The sequence below is a fragment of the Daldinia decipiens genome (assembly GCF_022478715.1).
Source record: "Daldinia decipiens strain CBS 113046 unplaced genomic scaffold F4813scaffold_14, whole genome shotgun sequence".
NCBI lineage: Eukaryota > Fungi > Ascomycota > Sordariomycetes > Xylariales > Hypoxylaceae > Daldinia > Daldinia decipiens.
Genome location: NW_026054557.1, coordinates 124690 through 148533, shown reverse-complemented (window position 1 = coordinate 148533; position 23844 = coordinate 124690). Strand labels below are relative to the sequence as shown.

General features: G+C 41.4%; 6 protein-coding genes across 6 annotated transcripts; 2 read left to right on the top strand and 4 right to left on the bottom strand.

Moving 5' to 3' along the window:
• Window positions 1-1063: 1063 nt before the first annotated feature.
• On the top strand, window positions 1064-2146 carry F4813DRAFT_380452 (3-beta hydroxysteroid dehydrogenase/isomerase family protein; the record flags this gene model as incomplete). The annotated part of the gene is made up of 2 exons (XM_049245564.1): window positions 1064-1259; window positions 1320-2146. 2 exons carry the CDS (start codon window positions 1064-1066, stop codon window positions 2144-2146), a joined length of 1023 nt encoding a protein of 340 aa, XP_049100058.1.
• A 641-nt stretch (window positions 2147-2787) lies between these two features.
• Window positions 2788-5032, bottom strand: F4813DRAFT_357321 (major facilitator superfamily domain-containing protein). The gene is made up of 5 exons (XM_049243105.1): window positions 4655-5032; window positions 4473-4579; window positions 4243-4417; window positions 3416-4188; window positions 2788-3358 (listed from the first exon to the last, which is right to left on the bottom strand). Exons 1-5 carry the CDS (start codon window positions 4902-4904, stop codon window positions 3293-3295), a joined length of 1371 nt encoding a protein of 456 aa, XP_049100057.1. The 5' UTR covers window positions 4905-5032; the 3' UTR covers window positions 2788-3292.
• Window positions 5033-7828: 2796 nt separating this feature from the next.
• Window positions 7829-8988, bottom strand: F4813DRAFT_53630 (uncharacterized protein). The gene is made up of 3 exons (XM_049248619.1): window positions 8981-8988; window positions 8287-8830; window positions 7829-8212 (listed from the first exon to the last, which is right to left on the bottom strand). The coding sequence occupies exons 2-3, from the start codon at window positions 8589-8591 to the stop codon at window positions 8020-8022; spliced, it is 498 nt and encodes a 165-aa protein (XP_049100056.1). The 5' UTR covers window positions 8592-8830; window positions 8981-8988; the 3' UTR covers window positions 7829-8019.
• A 1198-nt stretch (window positions 8989-10186) lies between these two features.
• On the bottom strand, window positions 10187-12591 carry F4813DRAFT_357314 (uncharacterized protein). The gene is made up of 3 exons (XM_049243104.1): window positions 11864-12591; window positions 11602-11736; window positions 10187-11551 (listed from the first exon to the last, which is right to left on the bottom strand). The coding sequence occupies exons 1-3, from the start codon at window positions 12398-12400 to the stop codon at window positions 10691-10693; spliced, it is 1533 nt and encodes a 510-aa protein (XP_049100055.1). The 5' UTR covers window positions 12401-12591; the 3' UTR covers window positions 10187-10690.
• A 6973-nt stretch (window positions 12592-19564) lies between these two features.
• F4813DRAFT_53550 (uncharacterized protein) lies at window positions 19565-22099 on the top strand. The gene has a single exon (XM_049248618.1). It carries the CDS (start codon window positions 19679-19681, stop codon window positions 21722-21724), a length of 2046 nt encoding a protein of 681 aa, XP_049100054.1. The 5' UTR covers window positions 19565-19678; the 3' UTR covers window positions 21725-22099.
• On the bottom strand, window positions 22100-23621 carry F4813DRAFT_53549 (glycoside hydrolase family 11 protein). Its single transcript, XM_049248617.1, has 4 exons — window positions 23516-23621; window positions 23039-23447; window positions 22622-22962; window positions 22100-22548 (listed from the first exon to the last, which is right to left on the bottom strand). The coding sequence occupies exons 2-4, from the start codon at window positions 23314-23316 to the stop codon at window positions 22475-22477; spliced, it is 693 nt and encodes a 230-aa protein (XP_049100053.1). The 5' UTR covers window positions 23317-23447; window positions 23516-23621; the 3' UTR covers window positions 22100-22474.
• Window positions 23622-23844: the final 223 nt, after the last annotated feature.

Sequence of the window (23844 nt, the reverse complement as noted above, 5' to 3'; positions counted from 1 at the left end):
TCAGCTTGCAACATGGATCTTTTGAAAATGTACCTGGTGTCACATTGGTGTGCCCGTCGCCCCGGCTTGCTATTCCGTATTATGGATTCTCAGCCTCTTTTTCAACTTAGCTAAGCTACTTACATGTCCAGATAGGTCGGGTTCGTGAGCACCCGGGCTCCCCGTTTAAGTTGGTGAGCCCATTGGGTCTTGGCGGGCTCTTCTATCATCAACCTTGGGCATATTAGTTCGCTCGATCCTAGATACTGTGAATCCTTCGCTTTTCCCCGTTCTCGGTAGGGGTATCATGTACGCCATTTCGGCACCCCCACGGCTATCGAAGCGCCAATACGGAATGCAAAGCTTGACACATTTGTTAGTTGCGTGGCTAACTTGATGTGACACCCGGTAGTTTGCATCTAAAGGACGAGCATCCCGGTTTTTATAGTGCTTACGCCCAATTCGTTCGAACGTAAATCGGAATACGGAGCGGGCCGGAGCCGTCTGGTAGTATAATGCTTAGCAGAGTACCTAAATAAGATATTTAGTTTAGGTATTAATTATTCCGTATATTATCTCAATTCTACACGTCAAATATATTGCTTACACAGAGTCATAAACACGAATCTATAATCCTGGTACTTGAATAGGAACACTGGGATAAAGACTTCACCATTGTCGAACTTTGAGATCAGCCTCAATTACGTTTATAACTTTTATTAAGCGGGGTGGGGATCACTCGAAGTCAATCCCTTTGGTTACAGGTATATGTGGATACTACCTCTTAATATTACTATGCATTGTAAGACGTGATCCTACGCTAAGCACCTGCATTATCGTCAAGTTTCGGTCAATGCTACTGGGCAGCGTACTGGGTAATGTAGAATCCACATCTTAGTTTCGTAAGCAAGTCTCATCCTTACGGCTTCCTACGCGCCGTAGTCGCATCATGTTTCCGTCAAGAGAAGGATGATAGACCGGCAAGATGTTACCGTCTTCCCCTCCTCGAGTATTTTAAAAGCCTTTACCTATCAGAGCATCAGGTCGGAAGAAACTAGAAACCACACTTCATATCGACGCAAAGATGACTCGTGTACTTCTCACTGGTGGATCAGGCTTTATCGCAGCTCACATTTTAGAGAGTCTGCTAGAGCATGGCTACTCCGTTGTGACTACTGTTCGATCCGCACAGAAAGGGCAACAAATCCTTAACTCACACAAGCAATATGGCAAAGATAAACTCGACTACGTCGTCGTCGAAGATATCGAGAAGCCTGGAGGTATGTTACTTCTTTCCCGAATAAGTACTATAGGCAATATACTGATATAGTATCGGATAGCCTTTGATTCGGCTGTAGTATCGGACCCACCGTTCGACGCAGCTGTTCATTGTGCTAGCCCCTATCACTTCAACGCCAAAACACGTGATGAAATTCATCAACTTATCAGCACGGCTATTAATGGTACGACTGGTATCCTTAAGGCCATCAAGGCCCATGCCCCCACGGTGAAGCGCGTGGTTATCACTTCTTCGTACGCGGCTATGGTCGACTACGGCAAGCCGTTGACACATGTCTACAGCGAAGTAGATTGGAACCCAATCACCGAGGAGCAAGCCTATTCAAGTGCCCCATTCGCTTACCTAGCAAGCAAGACCTTCTCCGAGAAGGCAGCCTGGGATTTTGTCAAGGATGAAAAGCCTGGTTTTGCCCTCACCACTATCAACCCACCCATGGTCTATGGCCCTGTCATTCACGCACTCTCCTCCCTTGACTCGATTAATACTAGCAATGCTCGGTTCGTGAGCCTACTCAGAGGAAGCCCCACAACCCCTTGCCCTCCTACAGTCAACTATCTCTTCGTGGACGTGCGAGACCTAGCCTTGGCGCACGTCCGAGCTTTGGAGAAACCGGAGGCAGCAGGCCAGCGTTTCCTAGTTACTGCAGGAAACTACAGCAATGCCGAAGCCGCTCAGATTATAGGCGAAGAATATCCCGAGTATAAGGACAAGATGCCAGTTGGCGAGGCCTTAAAGCCTGGCGAGAGACCCGCCACGGGGGTGAATGGGTACGACAACAGAAAGAGTATCGAGGTTCTTGGTTTGAAGTACAGGACATTCAAGGAATCCGTTGTGGGTGTTGTGGATAGCATCAAGGGGTTGCTATAAGATAGTTTTTGCAACGAATTGATGTACATAGATGTAGCCTGAATATTCTAAAATCTACGCCATACTGAACATATTTTAAATTTTAGATGCGATCATCTTGTTATGCATATCTTAGCTCGAAATAGTCAAGTGTATAACTTAGTAAGTAAATAAAAACGTGCTAGCATCACATCGGTGATAATAAGTTAAACTTCGGAGATAAATTGTGATAGAACTTGTAGTTTGAAGTGATATGTACGTCGTTTTAGACTTCGCATAAATGGAACAACCTTGGTGCACAGGGACGCTTGCGTGCAATTAGGCGTGCCTAGGCACTTATTAGGTGACTTATGTATTGTACGTGCATTATTTGTCATCTATCCGGACTCCCTGCCCCTGCCTAGTACTATAGGCTATGTGGGACATGGCTTTATTGAAGATCCCTACTAGCCTCATAAGCAAATCCCGGTAAGCCTCGTGTACTACCTGGGTATATGTATCATTGAAAGGTTTGCGTAAAGAAAATGCAACGATAATAAAGTAATAAAAGACGAAAAATAAATAATTCATTCATTACTTAATATATTATAAAGTGTACGATGAAGAGACAAATATATTATAAAGCCACATTATTTTATGAGTCGTGTTATCTGAAATAATTACCCAAAGTATCTAATGTAGTTCGAGCATCTCGGTATGACTCCTGCCACATAAATGGAGACAATGGTTCCTTTGAACAGGATTCGACTCCATTAGACCACTTATACAAACAAAACTTGCGTAATGCGGACAACTATACCCTTGATCTACTTCCTTATTCACTGATCAATGCTATGCCCTCGAGTGCTAAAAGGGAACAACAATAGATAAAATGTTATTGGCTTAGACAACAATGAGGCCTTCCTCACAAAACAAGGTATCCGCAGTTTATTGCCTTCTGATTGAACATATCCTAATCTTGAATTCATTAAGCAAAAATTGTGCTCTTCTAGTAGTCGAGGACATAGCCCTTTACCTTACCTAAGCTTTATTATCATGCTCTAGTTGGATACATGTCGCTTTAATGTAGTAAAATAAATGTTTCTTAGGTCTCCCTTACATCTCCATTTTTTATGGAGACTACTCGAAATATCCCTTATCTAACCTATGCAGATCTGAACATAGCCCTTATTTCTTAACCAACAGTCCAGGACCTACCAATATAACACGTGAGATAATAATGGCCGCACCACCCTACGAACGTTAGCAATCTGCATGTGGTTATTATTTGCTTCCGTTAGATATACTTACCACAAGCAGTGACACACCACCAAAGATCTTGAGACCAGAATAAGCGCCGTCCTGGGCAGTCACAATAGCTCCGGCGATAGGGCTGCCGAATAGGGCACCGAATGAGGAGAAAGCATACAATGTGCCAACTCGGAAGCCCAACTTCTGGATATCAGATATGGAGGCCACCAATGCGGGGATGATGGCCAGCGTTAATCCTGAAGCAAATCCGTACAGCACGGCAAAGACGATAATTGGAGCAACCGAGGCGGCTGGTAGCCACAGAGCAAGGGTGATGATTCCAGAGAAAAGTGTGAAGATGATGCAGACGTTGAAAACTCCATATACGTCTCCAAGATGAGCTGGGAAGATTCTTCCGAAAATACTTGCCGCATTAATGATTGGAACAAGATAGTTGGCGAGATCGGCCGACATGCCTGTTTCCTTCGCCTCAACAATAATGAAGTTGAACGGGAGGAAAGCACCGAAGTAGACGAAGAATGAACCGATAGCGAGAAGTAGGAACGGTAACTCGGTAAAAGGAACAAAATATTCCTTAATAGTAAAGGGCTTTCGAACAGGAGGGAGACGAGACTTGATCGCAATGTTGCCGAAGATCAAAAGTCCCAGGATTAAGAAGGCAACACTACGCATAGCCCATCCAAAGCCGACCTCGACAATCAAGTGTTGGACCATAATTGGAAGTACTACGCCGCCAAGACTAGATCCAGAGACCATAATACCGAATGCTAACGCTCGGTGTCTCTTGAACCAGGTTCCGGCCGCAGCAATAGCTAAGCGATGTTAACTACAGGTTCCGCCCTCGCGGTTATGCAGATATTACTCACTGGGATAAAATAGAAAACTGGTTCCAATTCCACTGCATATGGCCTGGGCAAGGAAGAATTGGTAGTACTCTTTAGATATCGAGATCATCATCATTCCCAAAACATGCAGAATGGATCCAAAAAGCAGCGGCCATCGTGGGCCATAGTTGTCAGCTACTTTGCCAGAAATTAAACCCTGTGAAACGATTAGCAATGGAGCAAACGAAAAGGGCGTGCTATGATGGTCCCACGAGGAAGAAGAGCATGAATGATTCTGCTGCTGGTATCCATGCTACGTCGCTAGGCGTATACGCTGCGAGTTGATTGGCTTGATAATAGTCCTGGAAAACACCAATACCTATTATCTTAGTCAGCGATATGTTATATTATATATTATATTAGATCTTAGTCTTCATAAGCATTGGCACCCTACAATTCACCCAACCAAAACTGGAGAAAACTGTACAGAATCCACCAGCAATGCAGAACCATGCCTCAAACCCTCCATCTGGGAACGCGTTTGGGTCAGGGCCAGAAGGAGGCGTGCTCTCGGCTTGCTCTGACGTCGGATCCGAAGTATATCCATTCTCGGGTGAGCCGTTCTCGAACTTTTCTGATTTGCGATCGCTCGAGTCGTCAAGCACAGTCGGGGCCTGAGACTCAATATCCGCGTTGGACTTCATCTTGACTGGCTATGGACAAGCAAAGCTAAGGGAAGAATTGAGGAATTAATTGTCGACAAAGTATGGAATTTCAAGAGTGACTCTTGTGTCATGTACTTATAATCGGTCAACAATTAGAAATATAATCCGTTATATATCCGATATCTCCAGACACCGACTCTAGTCCTCATTCGGAACCATCTTTCGTCAAAAGAATGCTTGGCGCAGATAAGTATACTAATCCCTATAGGGCATCATCTTTCGGTTTGAAGCCTTGGCGCACGGAAGAGCCGCATTGGCGCTGCAATATGCGGCAGATTATGGACTTACAGATTTAGTACGGAATATACATAGGTACATGCAAGGAAATATGTACCTAGAGCAGATCAATTAATACATGTAACATTCTGAAGCAGATAAGATTGGTCTTCTCAATAGGTTAAGAAGTAGGTTAGGTACCTAAGGTACTTTACCTGCTTAATATTTGATTAAATATGAACAATTGAAAATAACTTATACAATTGTTAACTACATATGATACAAATGGATTATAAAACAAAGTTCACAAGTTGCCACAACGTGGCATCACAAGGTCTATATGTACTTCTGACCCCTGTGCGCGTCTTGACGTTGTCAGATTATTAAGGTACTGTCAGCTTGCAGGAAGACTGATTGTCGAAAGGAATGTCATCCTGCACTGCAGTTTAGATGCATATAGATACCTGGATACCTACCTAGGTACCTAGGTATATAGGTAAGCAGCCAATCTCTTTGCATATATGTAACAGTTAGGTAGCTTAATTATTTACAGGTCACCTTACCCTGTACATACCTAGGGGTCCTATTAGTTGCAACACCATTCAACGCCACTTTTTTTTTTTTTTTTTTTTGAAACCCCACCCCTAATATCATACCACTACGATAACACACGATAAATCAGCCATCGTATGCATCTGCTAACAATTGATTTGTACATCTTAACTCCTTGTAGATTTCTAAAGTAAAACAATAGCCGTTAACCGCATCGACCATTTATCATCTAATGCCTTAATTATTACTTAACTCACTATGACTCGGTGCCTTATGAGATCTTCGAAATCTAGATTAACCGATTGCTATATTGGATGCATGTTTCGTCCTTACTCGTGAGTGGTCTTTATTTCAGCTATCGAATCGCCTTGTCGTTCCTAGCATATCAAGTAAGCATTTCCTATACATATGTCTTGGTATTGGGAAGATTGAAGAAGTTTCTAGATCTGTGGGGCGAGGAAAAACTGCAGTGTCCAATTAAGAAGATGTACGCTTTAGGTATCAAATTTAGATGCCAAGATACCGAGAAGAGGTCACTCAAGGTTGGTTGCAGGTACTCTGGTCTCAATGACAAGTTTTCTACATAATGTATTATATAATGCCCTGCAAGTAATGACCCATTGATAAAAGCGGTGCATTGTCTTATCTCACGGCATCATGAGGCGATGACTGACAAAAAGCATTTAGGCGCATGGCGAAGTTCATTGCGAAGGCCGAGATGAAGAACACAGCTTACAAATAAGCACGAAGTTATGGTTTGAATTAAAAGTATGAGCTTATTGACAGGTAGTTAGTATAACGAATTGAATGTAACCATAAAACGTCTAAACTTTGAAATTGATGTAGCTACCACCTATACTCACATAATATATCCTGAGTCTTTAGTAATGGCATTTTGCGGAATTCTCCCAAATAAAGCAGTCTTCACGTAATCTAAATACTACACGATGTATATTATATAAATACCTACTAAATATAACTATAAATCGGATATCAACTGAGAAACTTCTTTTCTTGGATTGCCTAGTTAACAGTTATTCCCTATCTGTGGTTGCAATAGAAGCATGTGTGTAGTATCCCAACTAGGACAATTACCGAGATGTTGGTCAAGATTCAACAGCATATCACGATCATTTACTCAATGAACGGCAGATATCGGTCAATAGATTGCCTCTCGAGAATCTCTACTATGATCTTACCAATGTAGTTCGTGGACAGGTGGAAGTGGAATCGGTCTTCCTGAGCCCCCTCCCTGCAGATTCACGAACTCAACCCCTTTCCCCCGATCTAGTATCATCGCCGTGAACGGCCTCGCCTCAAATGTGGACTGATCGTAAACTCGGCGGTATAAGAGTGCGCGCCGCCCGCCTGTGCGCTGGCTGAAAGACCTTGAGATGCTACCCGACCAATAAACACAGAGTGCGAGCTAGATCTCCTCCATAAGATTCTTATAAGATCTATTTTAGCTAGCATCTAGCTGTCAACCCGAATAAGATGACGGTATCGAAACATAAGACACGAAACCCCGGGTAGGCTATTTAATAAGACATGCTATACCAACTAAACCCTTTTTCGAGAGCAACTTATAAAGGGGTTGTACGGTCCTTGATATAGTGAACCGTTCCTCTGACTATAACTACTAAGATCGCTACTAGAATCACTCGCGACGCTGCTGTTATCATCGTTAATTTCCCCTAGACCTATTATGACATTGTCTTCGTGTAGGCCACCATTGTCAATGTCATCGATGATACTATTTCCGCACTGACTACGATCGTTGTCGTCCCCCTTCTTAATGTGATCCGGGAGAGCTGGGAGGTCTCCGCCCCAACCATTCAAGTTGTAGTCGATGACGTACTCGGAGTTGTCATCATCATATACTAAGTATGGGTATCGGTCTTGGTCGTCTTGGTTGTCTTGGCGTTGACTAAACCACAACTCCATCTCAAATGTCCCGATCCGAATAAATGCTTTGTGGTGAGACCCAGACTGATGCTTCTGCTGCAATATCAAGCCCTTCGACTCTCCATCGCCCCTGGTAACCTCCAGTAAGTAATGGCAATGGCGATAGCGCGATGCAGACACAAGAATGTGAAATTCTTCGGCGGATGCGTCACGGTACTCGCTATCAAGGTGCCAAGTGCAATTAAGAAATAATAGCACATATGGAACTATTTCATTACCATATTCGCTACTCTCGAATAGGAGCCGCACTTTTAACAAATGCCCCGATAGCAGAAGCCGAGCCTGCTGAACGTCGCCAAAAGGGTCTTCGGGATTGGCGAGTATTACATCGACGTCACGGACCTTTAAAAAGACATCGTACTCAGCATATGTAGTCGAAGCCCAGGCCCCAGGACCAGGTTGGGAAATTGGTGTTTTGGCGGTCTCTGACCAAGCTACCACGCTGCCACAGCAGATCGACGGGTAGATGGGCGCGCCAGTGGCCGGCGATGTAGTCTTGCGGACTACCGAAGTAAGAAGCGAACTGTTTCGGTATAGCAGAGAAGGCAGAAAATCTGGATGTGCAACTCCGGTCAGGAGATGTATGCTTTTCGGGGGACAAGAGGATTATAATAAACGAATCACTCACCTATCGCTCGAGTTCGTTAAATTCCGCAGGACGTAGTTATCACGTAGTCTGACCCATTCGTCGAGCGGTCTCTCAAATATCCAATAATTCCCCCCCATAACGGGATGCGCGAGGTTCTGGCCATCCTCGCCGACAAGAAGCACCATATTGCGGTAAGCCATATTAGACGGGGACGGCAGCATCTGCGTCGAATCCGTCAGCGCGCTCTTCTTCCATGTTCCAAATACAGAGTCTTCTAAACACTGCCAGCTCATCCCTGTGCGGCCAAAAGCCAGTACTCGTTTGGATAACAGATGTTCCTGCATTGGCACTGGTTGGTTCTCTTGTACTCATTATCGTCGCCCAGCAATAGCTTAGTGCCACATAACCATTGGCAGCACACTTGCAGTCCAGAAATGCTCCACCCACAAGTCGAAGTTGGCCGTCGCCGTCTTGGCCAACCTCGATTAGCCTAGTAGGCTTGGAGGCACTTTGCAGCGAGGACGCATCGCGCTGTCGGCATCTTCCGTAATTCGCGCGACATTTCGTTAGACACTCTCTTGCCCTGTCCCAGATCGCTTCATCAGTATACTTAGTTTCAACACCCGCGATGGTGGAAGGGAAATTACCCGAGCTGGGATCATCTGAAGGGATCTATCAGTTCGAGTCCGTCATGTTGCGCTATTGCTGACACTATTCCGCAGCTGTGACTCACCTGACGAAAAAGATCTGATGGTGAAAGTAGTATCGTCGTGTTGGATTCGGATATGAACTCTGTTATTTACGCTCGGGACGCCCAGGGGTTCGTCTCGACCGAGGCAAAGAACGAAACCCGGATCATAGGGGTATTTCAACGGTTCTAGATCCTCTGCGCATTGAAGAAACCCAGCGCTGGCAAATGTCGCATTCGCACTCGTCGAATTCCGTAGTAGCGTTGTCGAGGTCCAGCGTGAAGAGGTCTGAGATGTCTTTAAAGAAATCCTCGTCTTGCCACGGCGGGACGGGCCAGCGAAGAAGCCAAGGCTCGGTTTCCAAGAAGGCTGCCGCTGTCTGAATATGCGGCTTCGGATGCTGCCATCCTTGCGGATCAGTTACACGGTATATTTCAGCTAGGTTAATAGCTGTCTATACGTATGATAGGGAAAGAAGAAAGAGAAACGACCTTCCTCGGGTTACATACCGCCCTCGCCTTGGTTTATTGACTGCTTGTCCTCGGCAATAGTATATTCCATTGCCCTTGCGGGGTCTATTCGCGGGCGATTTTGAGAGTTTCCCTCATCGTTAGGGATTTTAATGACATCCATAATGAGCGGTATTCTTTCAAGCATTCGCTGACGGTGGTGTATTTTTTCAGCGAACATGCCGTATAACAATGCCCACGATTGCCGGTCATGTTCGGATGGCAACTACATGTCTTCGTACTTATCATCGTAATCATCTTTTCGGCCGAAGAATGATGGCATCGCTGTATCCTACCTAGGTAGAGATTGTATAGACTAAAATCTAGGGAATGCAGACATGATGTTCTTGTCTGACATACGCTTGACGGCGGAATAAATATGCAGCTGATGAAGGAGGGGTCAATTGGATGCCTGATCGGTACAGGTGCTCAGCTCAACTTGATACAGTAGGATTATTACGCTCCTGCATTGGCGTCGATGTGGCCAGCCGGGATAGGTAATCTTACACACAGGGATACTACAGAACGCCAAGTTATTCTGTTTATACCCCGGCTCAAAATATAGGACAAATCTTTTATATTATCAGAGTTCACCTTTCCCCCTTTAACCGTGAACCCAAGTACGATTATCGTGTCGAAAGAACACCAAGAGCTTTTTACTTACTTACCTACCTATGTACCTAGGTAGGCAACTGTTGAGCCGAGATGTAATTTGATACAGATAGAGATTAAGGTGACGGTGTTGGAGTTGTTTGTATCAAGGAATAAAAGGAGTAGCTTAACCTGTATACACCTACGTACTCTTGACTAAAATATTTCATATTGTACTTAACAACAGTCCCTCAATGTCTAGTCTTAAAAACTTAACATTTAAATATACTTGTTAACTACCTCCTGAGGTGCTTAAGTTGAAGTATGAACAACTGACTCTAGTTAAGACTGGGTTACCGTGATAATTGTATTCCTGGCGTATAGTGGCGAATCAAGGCCCTAGAGGTGTTTAGAAGCTGAAAATTCGATGAAGATTCAACCCTTCTCCAAGTTAGCAGGTTATCGTGATTCGATCATCATACTAAGATCGTAATTCACTTGCATTTTACCCCAAGAACTCCTATATTTTTTAAACAATTTTATAAGCCAAGGTTCTTCGGCGTCGCTCGCATCTCTTGTAGGGGTATACTAGTGCTAATTCGATGAATCGCAATTTTTGTACAAAGTAAAATTGGGCGAGACTCTACTCAAGTTCTATCTTGACCAGCCACCCAATGGCTCAGCAATGTCCGCAAATGTCATCATCGACAGTCCCCAACGTGTATTGGGGCCTTCCATCATGTGCATGTTCTGTATCCACAACCATTCCCGCTCGTGGCCCGGATGGAGCCGAAAATACTGTCGAGCGCTCCAAGATGGATAAGTTGTTGCGTGACCACCATATGTTCCCATTTCTATTCGATGGAAATACTCCATTGACTGACATACGTAATGCGCCATCCTTGTCCCCTCGTTTTGAATGTCTTGTATCGAGCGGCCAGTACTTATATTGGGTAATAGAGTGTCCCGGTTTGGAGATTCCGACGGGCTCGCCGCATCTATCACTGTGGCACCATCTTGGTGCAGGAGATCTTTGAGATCAATCTGCCGGCCTAGCCTTGCTTGAACAAGGTTATGTATTTGAATAACAGTACTATATAGCTGAGTACCGACCGACCAGCACATAACGACAGGGACTGCGACGCAGAGCGATTCAAACTCAAAACAGAACGGGAAGATCTTATCTGAAGGGTCGGCATCGGCCGGATTTACTGCGCGGCTTGGTACAGACCAGGATCGAGGAGTTGGCGAAGCTTTCCAGAATGCATCGTGCCAGTATTCCACAGACTCCACCATAGCTAATATTGACTGCGTAACCGCTGCCGATTCCCTTAGAAGAACACTGTGGTCGCTAATCAAAGGAAGAGCAACAGATCGTTCAAGAATGCTGGGGAAGTCTGCAATCATCCTATAAACCTCGTCAAGAGCTACGGTTAAGCCTGACTCGGTTACAATTTGTCGCCATATATCGTTTTCGAGAATTTGTGCTTGTCTCTTCGTCAGAGCTTCCAGGGTCTGCTAGATAGTTAGAAGAAAAACTGGAAGGCTTCCTTCCTTACACTTACGCAGACAATCCTCATACGCGAAAACAGATGCCGCCATGCTGGAGTACTCTTCATTTCCGGGTCACGCAGTCGAAGGATTTCTGCAATACCGCGTGCGTGGACACTCCAACCATTTTCTGCAGGACATACAAAGAGCTATAATATTTGTCAGCAATGCTGTGATCAAGAAGGAAGTGTGGTACTAAGAGACATAGTAGATCGTATCTAGGCTCAAAGACTAGGTAGTCTTGCTAGGGTACTTCAAGACATCCCCTATACGTACTTCACATGTCGATAGAACCACTATAGTTGCCAATGTCTCTTCTAGAAACCTCCTTTCCGAGTCGACTAAATCGGAGTAGAGATGCTGCAGGGCGGTGTTATACTGGTCAAGGCATTGATATAACGAAGGGCCTCCTGTACCAGTAACATGGAGCTGGGTGAGACAGAATGCGAAGAGGGCGGTGTCGAGTGATCTGCTAGGCTCATTGAGATCTGTTATATGGTAGACCCATGAAAAGCTCCCCTCACTAGAAACCGAGTGTTTTGGGAGATACATAGCTTCCAGCAGCTCGACAGCGTACATTCGAAACTCACGGCAATTGTGCGAAGACTTGGAGAACAGTTGGTGCAAGGTTGCTTCTGCTTTTGGATTAGGCGAAGCGCTTTTCGGCACCTCCTGCGCTCTGAGTCCCGACAATACCGACATCGCAGTAGTCGACGGACACGAAGGAGTCCGATTGACAAATATTAGATCTCGACCATAACCAGTACATTGTCGTTTTGATTTGATACACTTTAAGCAAAAGGGTCGTGTCATATCACACTACCAGGGGATGATGTCAGCAAAGTCTACCAATATAAATGCTAGCGAGTTTGGCAGAATGGTATAGATTAGAAGTTTATCCCTGGAATATCAAAGTAGGAATATCAAAAGTATCCAGATCGACACCCGTGTTGATTACGTCATGGGCTATTAATCGCGTACCTTCAATCGCTTCAGTCTGCAGGTGTTGCAAGCCTGCGACTTCCCTGCGACGCCAACCATGTGGAGCTTGATAATGCGAAATATAGCATAAGAGTATAAGGCAGTCAGTATAGGCGCTCAAGAATCGCCTGATTGCTAATTGTTAATAAGACGTATCGTTTATTTTGACACTATTCCGAGTGGATGATGAGGTGGTCTTCAGACGCAATATTCACGGCCCAAACTTTACCGTAAACTTAATATTAAGGTTAAACCGGTAAGAGCCGAACTGCATGAGACGGGAGCTAAATAAGGCTGAACCTTAATCCGCCCGGGAGTACTAGGCTAGATGAGTACTAGCGTATATCATTTCTTAAGTAATAATTCCCTTAGTTAAATGCATATACACATTGTAATGCATATTTGTATTGAATGATATTCCATAGCGATATTGTAGCTCGGAGCAACGCCTTGGCCGACTTGGCCCGGTATACGGAAGTGTACGGAAGTGTAAATCATCAAAAGTAGGTTTTCGATGGTAGTGATGACCGCTATGTGAGAACTGATCTCCCTTGGTATCTTTAATAAAGAATCTCCATGATTACGGTGGGTTCGGGACAAGAGGCCCTAATGATAAATTTGAAAGTTATATTTTCATCCCTTGGAATGATGCGACACCGGGGCCCGCTCCGCTTGAATTAACTTAGTTTTCTGCTCCCTAGTTACCTCAATATCTATTATGTGTTGAGATCATGGACTTTCTTGCCGAACTAGCGTTACCTACTAAGTAATGGGGTCATCTTTTTCAAATCGCGCAAGGGCTCTGATCTCATCGAAAGAGGCCAATTAAGTGTAGAAATAAGATAAAGTGGTAATTAATCGACAGTTTTATCACGGAAGACAGAGTTGCCAGTGGCCTCTGCTATGACTGCTTTGTTAGTTTAGGTAGTTGGAAACAAATGAGGGACGCTAAAGACACGAACTTCCTTTGTATTAATAACAATATAGGGTAAGTCAAAGCACCCTTACGGGGGCCACCTTAATAGGGACCACCTCAAAAATGCAACACGTTTACAATGAGGTTTATATACAAATTATTATATAATTTTATTAATTTTTAATTAATTAAAAAATAAAATTTATTATTTAAATCTTTATCTTTTTATAATTCTAAAATATTTACTCTTTTAACTTAATTACATTATGTTACAACAATAAATAACATTTTTAACAGCATATCCCTATGGTAAACGTTTAAAAAATATTTTATATTATAATATTATTTTACGGACTAAATATTAAACTGTAAAATATAAAATAATTATTTAAAGAAATGTTAAAAATTATTAAAGTATTAAAAAAAGGAATTAATTAATTAAGCCGTTATATTAAGTTATATTAATTATACGTTTTTTTATATTAATTTAAAGATATTATAAAAAAATTATTAATCTATAATTATTAACCTAATATCTTTAATAAATATTAATATATATAATTTTTATTTCATTATTTTAATATTAAATTAGTTAAGATTTATTTAATTAATTATAAACAAATTAACAAGGTTATAATTAATAATATTAATATTTTTTTTAACCGATTTAAAATTTTTAAGATTAAGAATATCCCGGTTAAATATACGTATAGCATTAATAAAATAAAGATTATAAAAAAGGTTAAAAATAATAAAATAATTATTGGTAAAATTTATAAAAAGTGTATTATAATTAAAGATTGTAGTAATAAAATTTAAATATTAATTATTAAATATGTTAGTAGCAACAGCTAATTTTTAAATTTCTTTATTATATATATAAATAAATATATATAATAATAATAATTTCCTAACGATAAAAACGTTAAATTTAAGGATTAAAAATTTATTATGTTTTTTAATGGTTGGATTAATAATAATATTACATTTAAATGGTTTTATAAGGTTTTTTTAAAAGAAACAAAATTATTAAATTATTAATAATAACGATTATTAATCCTTAACAGTTATAATAACCATACCATAATAGAATTTTTTAAGAATATTTTATAAATAAGGTTTATATTGAACAAGACTTAAACGTCTTGGCCTTGGATCAAGCCTTATTAGACCTGATATCAAGGACTTTTAAATAATGAAACTGATGAAAAAGAATGACTTGTATTAAAAGTGGATGATACTATGTAAAATGGGTGTGTGCGACCATAAATGGTACTTATACTAAGAATATGATCACATGATCAGGGTCAAGGTCACCTGATACACCAGCACCAGTTTAATATTATTTTTATCCTAACATATTTATTATATATTTTATAAATTATTAACGTGGGTATATTTTTATTAATAAAACAAAATTATTATTATAAGTCAAAGCACCTTTACGGGGGCCACCTTAATGGGGGCCACCTTAAAAACGCAACGCGTTTACGATGAGGTTTATATATAAATTATTATATAATTTTATTAGTTTTTAGTTAATTAAAAAATAAAATTTATTATTTAAATCTTTATTTTTTTACGATTCTAAAATGCCTATTTTTTCAGCTTAATTGTGTTGCGCTATAGCAATAAATAACGTTTTTAACGGTGCATCCTTGCGGCAAGCGTTTAAAAAATATTTTATATTACGATATTATCTTACGGACTGAATATTGGGCTGTAGAACACAAGATAACTATTTAAAGGAACGTTAGAAACTATTAAAATATTAAGAAAAAGAATTAACCGATTAGGTTATTATGTTAAGCTATATTAGCTATACGCTTCCCTTATATCGATTTAAAGATATTACGAGAAGATTATTAACCCATAATTATTGGCCCGATACCTTTAATAAACATTAATATATATAATTTTTATTTTATTATTTTAATATTAAATCGGTTAAGGCTTATTTAATCGATTATAAACAAATTAACGAGGTTATAACTAATAATATTAATATCTTTTTTGACCAACTCGAAGCCTCTAGGATTAAGAATATCCCGGTTAGGCATACGTATAGCGTTAACAAGATAGGGATTATGAAAAGGGTTAGGAATAACGGAATAATTATCGGCGAGGTTTATAAGAAACGTATCGTAATTAAAAACTGTAGTAATAAAACCTAGACGTCAATTATTAAGTGTGTTAGTGGCAACGGCCAATTTTTAAATCCCCTTATTATATATACAAGTAAATATGTATAATAACAGTGGTTTCCTAACAATGAGGACGTTAGATTTAAAGGCTGGAAGTTCACTACTGAACTGGTGCTGGTGTATCAGGTGACCTTGATCCTGATCATGTGATCATATTCTTAGTATAAGTACCATTTATGGTCGCACACACCCATTTTACATAGTATCATCCACTTTTAATACAAGTCATTCCCTTTCCTTCATCACCACCATTTAAAAGTCCTTGATATCAGGTCTAATAGGGCTTGATCCAAGGCTAAAACGTTTAAGTCTTGTTCACTACGTTTCCTAATGGCTGGACTAATAATAATATTGCACTTGAATAGTTTCGTAAGGTTTTTTTAAAAGAAACGAGGTTATTAAATCGTTAGCAATGGCGATTATTAATCCTCGACGGTTACGGTAGCCATACCACGATAAAATTCCTTTGGGAATATTTTATAAATAAGGTTTATGTTATCTTTATCCCGGCATATTCATTGTACGTTTTATAAGTTACTAACGTGGATGTATTTTTATTAATAAAACGAAGTTATTGTCGTAAACTTACTGAGGTATGCTAGTTATATTATATTTTTAATCCCGGTAAAAGGGAATTTATTACGGCTTATTAAATAGCACGAAAAAAATGTTTAATTAAATATAATATATTGGCTGGTTAGAAGGTTACAGGGATTTATTTTAAGGATTGGAATAAGTTATTAAATTACCGGTTTATGTTCCAAGAGGTTCCCGGTACTACCCCGGCCCCCCCGAGCCTTATTTCTAACCTAAAAAAGCTTAATTTTATCGAAAATATAGCCTTAATCCTTTTAGCAACGCTTTTAAATTCATAAAATATTAATATTTTAGTTAAAAAACTATTTAAGGTCGATATAACGTTTGCTAAACCCGCGGTAAGGTTTTTATTTAATAAAATCGGTAAAGCCTTTAATAAGGTTATTATAAAATTAGCCATAATAAAGGCCTACGCCGAGTATTTAGAAAAGGCATTAGTAAATACGAAGCTGTAAAAACGGCGTAAGGTATTACCTGACCCGAATTTAACGTTTGTAAATATTAAAGCTATTATAAAAGAGAAAGAGTAGTTAAAAGCTTAGGAATCAAGTGGTGCAGTTATAATCAACAATTTTAATACCAATTTGGAAAATAAAGCCTTATTAATTAAATCGATAATAGAGGATTGTATTATTATTAAAATATAATAAATTATAAATTAATTAAATTTAATTTAATTAAATAACGTTAAATTAAAGTTAAGGTATTTGTTTTAAAGGTTTAAAAATTTGAGGTGGCCCCCATTAAAATGGCCCCCGTAAGGGTGCTTTGACTTAAATTTATTAAAATATATTAATTATATTATATTTTTAATCTTGGTAAAAAAGAATTTATTACAACTTATTAAATAGTACAAAAAGAATATTTAACTAAATATAATATATTAGTTAGTTAAAAGGTTACAAGGATTTATTTTAAAGATTAAAATAAGTTATTAAATTATTGGTTTGTATTTCGAGAGGTTTCCAATATTATTCCAGCCTTTTTAAACCTTATTTCTAACTTAAAAAAGTTTAATTTTATTAAAAATATAACTTTAATCCCTTTAGCAACGCCTTTAAATTCATAAGATATTAATATTTTAATTAAAAAACTATTTAAGGTTAATATAACATTTATTAAATTTGTAATAAAATTTTTATTTAATAAAATTAATAAGACCTTTAATAAGATTATTATGAAATTAATTATAATAAAGGTTTATATCGAATATTTAAAAAAGGTATTAATAAATACAAAGCCACAAAAATAGCGTAAGATATTATTTAATCTAAATTTAACATTTATAAATATTAAAACTATTATGAAAAAGAAGGAGTAATTAAAGACCTAAAAATTAAGTAATACAATTATAATTAATAATTTCAATATTAATTTAAAAAATAAAGCCTTATTAATTAAGTCGATAGTAAAAGATTATATCGTTATTAAAATATAATAAATTATAAATTAATTAAATTTAATTTAATTAAATAACGTTGAATTAAAGTTAAGGTACTTATTTTAAAGGTCTAAAAATTTGAGGTGGCCCCCACTAGGGTGGCCCCTGTAAGGGTGCTTTGACTTATCGAGAGCCTTCATACTATCGTCAGTATTTATTTGACCACCGACGGGTATTGAGAGCCTCATGTATGCCTCTCATGACATACAATTTTCCAAATGAATTTTATAACCGTTGGTAAGAGGAGAGCCTATAGGTTGTTATAGCAAGACAATCCTAATGTCTTCGGTGATATCGCTAGCGATGACTAGTTTAGGAAACATACATAATACCATTGGTTATCATCAACAACGCCGATCGTGGCGATATTAATGATAATAGAGATGGTATGGTGCTGACGAAGCGTTCGTGGCGTATTTCTCATTGTAGATGCCCGTAATTACTACACAAAGGGTCTCATGATAACATCTTTGTACTTGGTAGGTATCATCATATCAAGCGTCGAAATCTTGTCGGTCCCCGCATTTTTTGCACGTGGTCAACATGGAGGCAATGATACTGGCGATCTTTCTGATGGTGATGGCTATAGGTTAGGTATGCTTGAGGGGGTTATGTAAAAATAAAAAATAATAAAAACTCAAACCGAATAGAGTCTCTAAATAGCTAATATTTACATCAGTATTGACTTATACTTAGTGGAAGGTTTAGTCAGTATCCTTCGTAATAAAATATCTTTAGATGAGACAGGATGAAATATTAGCCTGGGGGCTTATTGTCCAGTTTTCTTAACACATAGCCGAATACTAATCTGCCATAGCGGATTAATCCGAGGTTACCATAGGAGTCTTCCTTGATACTATAGTTCTAAGGTTGTTACGGCCGAAGGGCTATCCTGTATTAATCATCTAAGTTGGTGGTCTGTGCGATTACTGCATTGTTTTCGGAAATCTGCTTGTCCCTCGACCATATCTTGGCTTTGTGTTAAAAGAATACCTTCTCATATGGACTATGAATAGAAGGGTTTGAAAAGAAAAACAAAGAATGAATATTCCAACACTTTCTAAACGATGCACGGGTAAATTAAAAACTACAAGTTAAACAACTTTCTGAATATTGATGAGCGCTAATGTGTAATATGTATTATAGTAGTCGAGTTGAGGTTATTGTCGGCATCTTGAATGTCTAGGATTTGAGCCGCATTGCTCAAATTGCCCCTGATTAATCAATTACGCACTTCTGTGGCGCTTCTTCAACGGCCGGCCCTCTCCGACCCAGTGGAGAAGTGAGCCAAGAGAGAGGTTTTAGATGGTTGACGATGCCTTTTTTGGTATGACCTAGTCGTTCCTCCATAAGATGAACTTACATTCCAACGACTCTTTGTGTTAGCCCCACCCGCGGAATTATTTTCCTCGATGAACTTGAGCTTCATTATAACCATTCATCGGTCAACAACGGCCATGGTTACTTTCTTTGAGAGCTCTCTTTGTTGCTCTACTTGCGCGATGGGACGTTATGGTGTGTATTGGAACCCCCTATGTGGGGGTGCTTCGTTGTCTATTGAAGGGATTGAGAGATGTGTACGATGCTGCTCATCTTTAAAGGACCCTCCCCCGTGGAATGGGTTGCCTGTGGCTCGGATTCACTTGATGCTTCATACACATTCCTTCATACCATTCGCCTATTTTCACTTGTTGTTTTTGATGCCAGAGATGATCACCTTTTAGCCTCAGCAGCCTTATCGTGGCTTACATTATTTGCATACCTGTCGTTGCCGTGCCAGACTTCTCATGTTTTGTTGACTTCCATATCTCGAGATACAAGGGCACTGGTTGTGCCATCAAACCTCTTTCTTGAGAAAGCTTTCCACGTTTTCTTCAAGCTCCAATCATCAACATCTCTATTTTCCGTGTGAATACCTAATTTTGGAGCTGCGCTCCCAGCCTTTCGACGTTATGGCCTTCACGGCAGTGCACTATCCGACCGACAAAGACCAAAGCCAAGCACCTTATTGGCCTGAAAGTGAGGAGCTGGGGGTGGCAAGCGATAACAACTTCTTTGAACAGTTCCTTGCCTTTGATTCTTCAGAAACCTCGGCTCTAGGTGGTGGCAATGACTTACTTGCGAATCCGCCCAGTCCGTCTATCCTACTTGAGAACCTTGATGCTGACCTGTCCAATTCGTCGTCTACCGATCAGGACACACAACCTGGAAAGTCTCGAAGCGAAACGTCTGGCTCATCTATTTCGCTAGACTTTTCTTCGATACCCTCCTCTTTAGAGCAAAGCAAGTCAGTACCACTAGAGCTTGCTGCCCCTCTCATATCAGATCCTATCTTGTCCACCGGCTCGATTTCAGATTCAGAACTGCTTCGCTTGGAGGGCATTTCTCGACTCTCCTTAGAGTCGCCTAGAGGAAATGCTACAGCACCTCAAGGTTCACCTCTCGCAAACCAAGGTTCCCTAAGCCCACGTAAGCATAATCGCGTTTTGAACTCGGTCTGCTCCGCATTACGCCGAGCGACGCATTGGTCAAAGGCACATAAGCATCAAGGATCCCCGATGGAAGTAAGCACAGCAATGATGGGAGATTCATTAAAGACAGAAGCCTGTTACGATCTCCCAGTGGACTTTGATCTAAGCGGATTAAGTGAAGTCAAACTGGAAGAAACGTCCATTTCGAATAATCTACCCCTATCGCCGCCACTCACCGGTCGGATACCTGCCGATCATAACTCGGACGATATAATGAATTTCGTAAGCGGTCATTTCGATGACCCGTTCTGCGATGATGTGCTAGCTCCGCCTGCTACTATCGACTCCGCGGGTAAAGGACATGACATTGACTTGAATACTCCGATGGCAACCCCGGCGCTGGACGACGATATATTCTATCAACCGACACTGGATCTAATCGGTTCAAACGGAACCTCACTCCACCAGCAGAAGTCACAGCCCAAACTGCGGAGTACAAGCTCAGCAGAGTGGCCGATGGAGGGCATTCTTAGCAACGATAGTCAGAACTGCATTTGGCCTACATCATCTTCTCCAAGCGCAGGGCCGGCGTACGTTTCCGATAGTGGGGGCGGTATGTCAAGCCCGGGGTGGTGGGATACGCCACAACAGGCAAACGGTCACCGGCAGCATGGCGGTCGGAGCCATAGCCATAGCCATAGCCATATCAGCGGCTCAGTGCATAACAACGTATCACTCAATCTCTCCATGCATAACCAGCAGGCAGAGCTTCCATACGAATACGGCACTGGCGCAGATATATCGGGACTCATGATTCACATGCCGCAACCCCGGGCGCCACAAGCCGCAGTATTGAGTTCCAATATAAACGATTCACTCATAATGCCCTCACCGTCATCTGCCTACTATCATCATCCCCACTCTGGTGGCCGTCGAAGCTCATCAAGCTCATCGCAGTATCACCACGGGCACCACAGCGACCACCGCCGGCCACGACCTCGCGCACCCTCCTCTGGTGCCCGTCATTACGGTAGTAGTAGTAGTAGCCACTACGGCGGCCCGATGACTTCGCCACGCAAGGTATCCTCATCAGCAGCATGTTATACACTGCGTGAAGAATCGATGTCGCCGACGCCTCTCCCACGCCAACGGACCTCCTCTTCCTCTTCAAGTTCCTCTCTAGCTCTGCGCAAGCAGCGGTCATGGAGCCGGCAACACCGTAAGGGTGGCGAGCCACGAACGCCCAGCAGTGGCCGCGTGCGGTCGTCATCCTGCCGGTCGGCGGGTTACGACCATGGCGGCGGCGGCGGCGGTGGCGGCGGTAGCTTATCTATTGAGTTTTGCAACTACACGCCGAGCGACAAGAAGGTGTTAATGAATGGTGTGGCGCCGAGCGGGTCAAGTAAGACCAAAGCGCGGCGTGAGCGCGAGGCTCAAGAGAAGAATGAAAAGTACGTGGAGGCAATTCGTGCCGCGGGCGTCGACGTGGAAAAGTTGCGTCAGAACGGTTTCCTCTTCACCAAGTAGCCATTGAGCTGATTTACATTCGTGCTAGTGGGATGCCTGTCTAATAAGGAGGTTGAGAGAAACATAATAAGGGAGTCGCCATGTAAACCCTGGCGGACTTGGTCGGCTGGGATTGTTTACTCTTTACGTCGCTGCTTTCTTGTACTTGTGCGTGGTCGCACTTTGACTACCTAGTCTGGAAGCAAGCGGATAGGTATGTGAAAAGGAATTGGGTTCGGACAAAAGAACTGGTTTAATAGGCTAGGTACTTACCTCCTAACTGTTGAAGTGTACTAATGGCGATGAAGTATTCGTCGTGTATGAGTGCGGCATATCGCCGCCCTTCCCCCTATAGCGGGAACTTCACCCATCATCCCCCACCTCCTATTTACCTAATGTATAGCGGCTATATGGGCTGCAGGTATTTGTGTTAAGCTATTAAGTTGAACAAAGTGGGATATTATTCGTAATTGATCATGTCTTTTCGGTGTGAAAGCATATAAGATAGAATACGGTACGATTAAAATGAGATTTCTGTTTCATGTAACTACCTACCTATATAATGTATGAAGAATACGCTATTGATAAAATGGCAATTGGGCTACAGAATTGTTAGGGATGTCTGGTATCTTTGCTTTATTAGGATCACCCCATAATGCTGGTAGGATCTAACGTTGGTAATTCAAATTCTTTTAAGGCTAATATAAGATCCTATCGCTAAAGCACAACGTAGCTTCAGGTAAGTTAGACAAGTGATTGGGCGATTATCTCCTAACTTAGAGTGATAGAAGCGGTTCCGTTGCTTGTAGTAGATCCACTAGTGTATCCTTCTGTCGCGACAATCACTGTAAGGTTAAAAGTGTTAGTACTAATACTATCAAAGAAATATGAATCTTATTAGAAGCAGGGTATTCTCACTGTAGTCATGACCTCCTAGGTTAAGGCCGAGTTTAGACCATTGATCAAAGTGCTTTCCGGTGCTGATGGTTCCACCCACTCTTTGATCAGTGCGGACGGACCAATACTGCTGAAAGGTTGCCGTTCCAATGATAGAAGGCTTGTTCACACGGGTACTAGTGAATACTTCGTACGTTCCCTCGTCGATGGTGAAGTTTCCCTTGGAAGTCCAAGGCTCATTAGGGAGAAGATCTCCATGGGCATCCATAATGTAATACTCGATTAGTGGGTTGCGAGTCCAACCATATACGGCCAGGTAGCTCGGTCCCTTGGGCGCGTATGTGCCGGAGTATTTAACGGCTCTGGAAAATCATGTTAATACAGATACAATTACCATGGCACTTTATTAACACTTTCAAATGTTAGTAGATGACTCACCTGTTACCACCTGGGCTCCATCCCTTTCCACAGACGAAGCCGCTTGCGCCACCGCTGCTTTGCCAGTTTACGCTGTACGAACTACCGCCACCGTTGTTGCATTGAAATGTACCGCCACCCTCTGACCAGGAAGACCAGAAGTAACCACCTTGTCGAGTCTGGATTGCATTGCTGTCACTTCCATGCAAGAAGTCTCCAATTTGAGGGAGGAACCCCGAGGGCGCTGCGAAAGCCCCTGTGAACAGGGTGGCAGCCGTGAGAAGAAAGGAGGACAACATGGTGATAAACTTAGTACAGTTGAGGATCTCGTCGTTTTCAAATTATGGGATGATGGCTTGCTACTTATATACTTCTCATTACGGGAAGCTTTCATCGCTTCTCTGCATCTATACAGGAGATCGTGTTTAGCCTGAAAACCTCGTGAGCTTCTGGGATTAGTCTCGGGTAGAATGTGCAACTAAATTGATTATGCCGTACCTTATTACCAGAACCAATTGGGAATTTCCTCTCTGAGCTTGATATAAGAAACCAAAACTTATTTCTTGATGACCCGCATGATACTCCACAGTCAACTGCCAGATCCAGCCCCGGACAATCGGAATAGACCTGGGGTACAGGGTTCGAGACCAAGTAGACAATACCACCTTCTCCAGGTTAATATCCTGGTTCCTCAATCAATCCGGGGCAAAGTGATTTAACTGGTTGGCAGATTAATATAGCCGGTATGCTACGATGTATGCTGAAATGTCACACAAGACCACATTAAGCGCCTCAAAACGATCTCCAAGAATAGATACCTAAGTTGA

Excerpts from the sequence above, each read along its gene's own strand:
- F4813DRAFT_357321 (XM_049243105.1), bottom strand. The coding sequence starts at position 4,904 with ATGAAGTCCAACGCGGATATTGAGTCTCAGGCCCCGACTGTGCTTGAC. Across the intron at positions 4,189-4,242 it reads CAGTTTTCTATTTTATCCCA|CTATTGCTGCGGCCGGAACC; the intron begins GTGAGTAATATC and ends AACATCGCTTAG. Across the intron at positions 3,359-3,415 it reads GTGGTGTGTCACTGCTTGTG|GGTGGTGCGGCCATTATTAT; the intron begins GTAAGTATATCT and ends TAACGTTCGTAG.
- F4813DRAFT_53630 (XM_049248619.1), bottom strand. The coding sequence starts at position 8,591 with ATGCAGGAACATCTGTTATCCAAACGAGTACTGGCTTTTGGCCGCACA. Across the intron at positions 8,213-8,286 it reads TTAACGAACTCGAGCGATAG|ATTTTCTGCCTTCTCTGCTA; the intron begins GTGAGTGATTCG and ends TTGCACATCCAG.
- F4813DRAFT_357314 (XM_049243104.1), bottom strand. The coding sequence starts at position 12,400 with ATGACACGACCCTTTTGCTTAAAGTGTATCAAATCAAAACGACAATGT. Across the intron at positions 11,737-11,863 it reads TGGTTCTATCGACATGTGAA|CTCTTTGTATGTCCTGCAGA; the intron begins GTACGTATAGGG and ends CAAATATTATAG. Across the intron at positions 11,552-11,601 it reads CGCGTATGAGGATTGTCTGC|ACCCTGGAAGCTCTGACGAA; the intron begins GTAAGTGTAAGG and ends ACTATCTAGCAG.
- F4813DRAFT_53550 (XM_049248618.1), top strand. The coding sequence starts at position 19,679 with ATGGCCTTCACGGCAGTGCACTATCCGACCGACAAAGACCAAAGCCAA.
- F4813DRAFT_53549 (XM_049248617.1), bottom strand. The coding sequence starts at position 23,316 with ATGTTGTCCTCCTTTCTTCTCACGGCTGCCACCCTGTTCACAGGGGCT. Across the intron at positions 22,963-23,038 it reads TGGAGCCCAGGTGGTAACAG|AGCCGTTAAATACTCCGGCA; the intron begins GTGAGTCATCTA and ends ATGATTTTCCAG. Across the intron at positions 22,549-22,621 it reads CCTAGGAGGTCATGACTACA|TGATTGTCGCGACAGAAGGA; the intron begins GTGAGAATACCC and ends TTAACCTTACAG.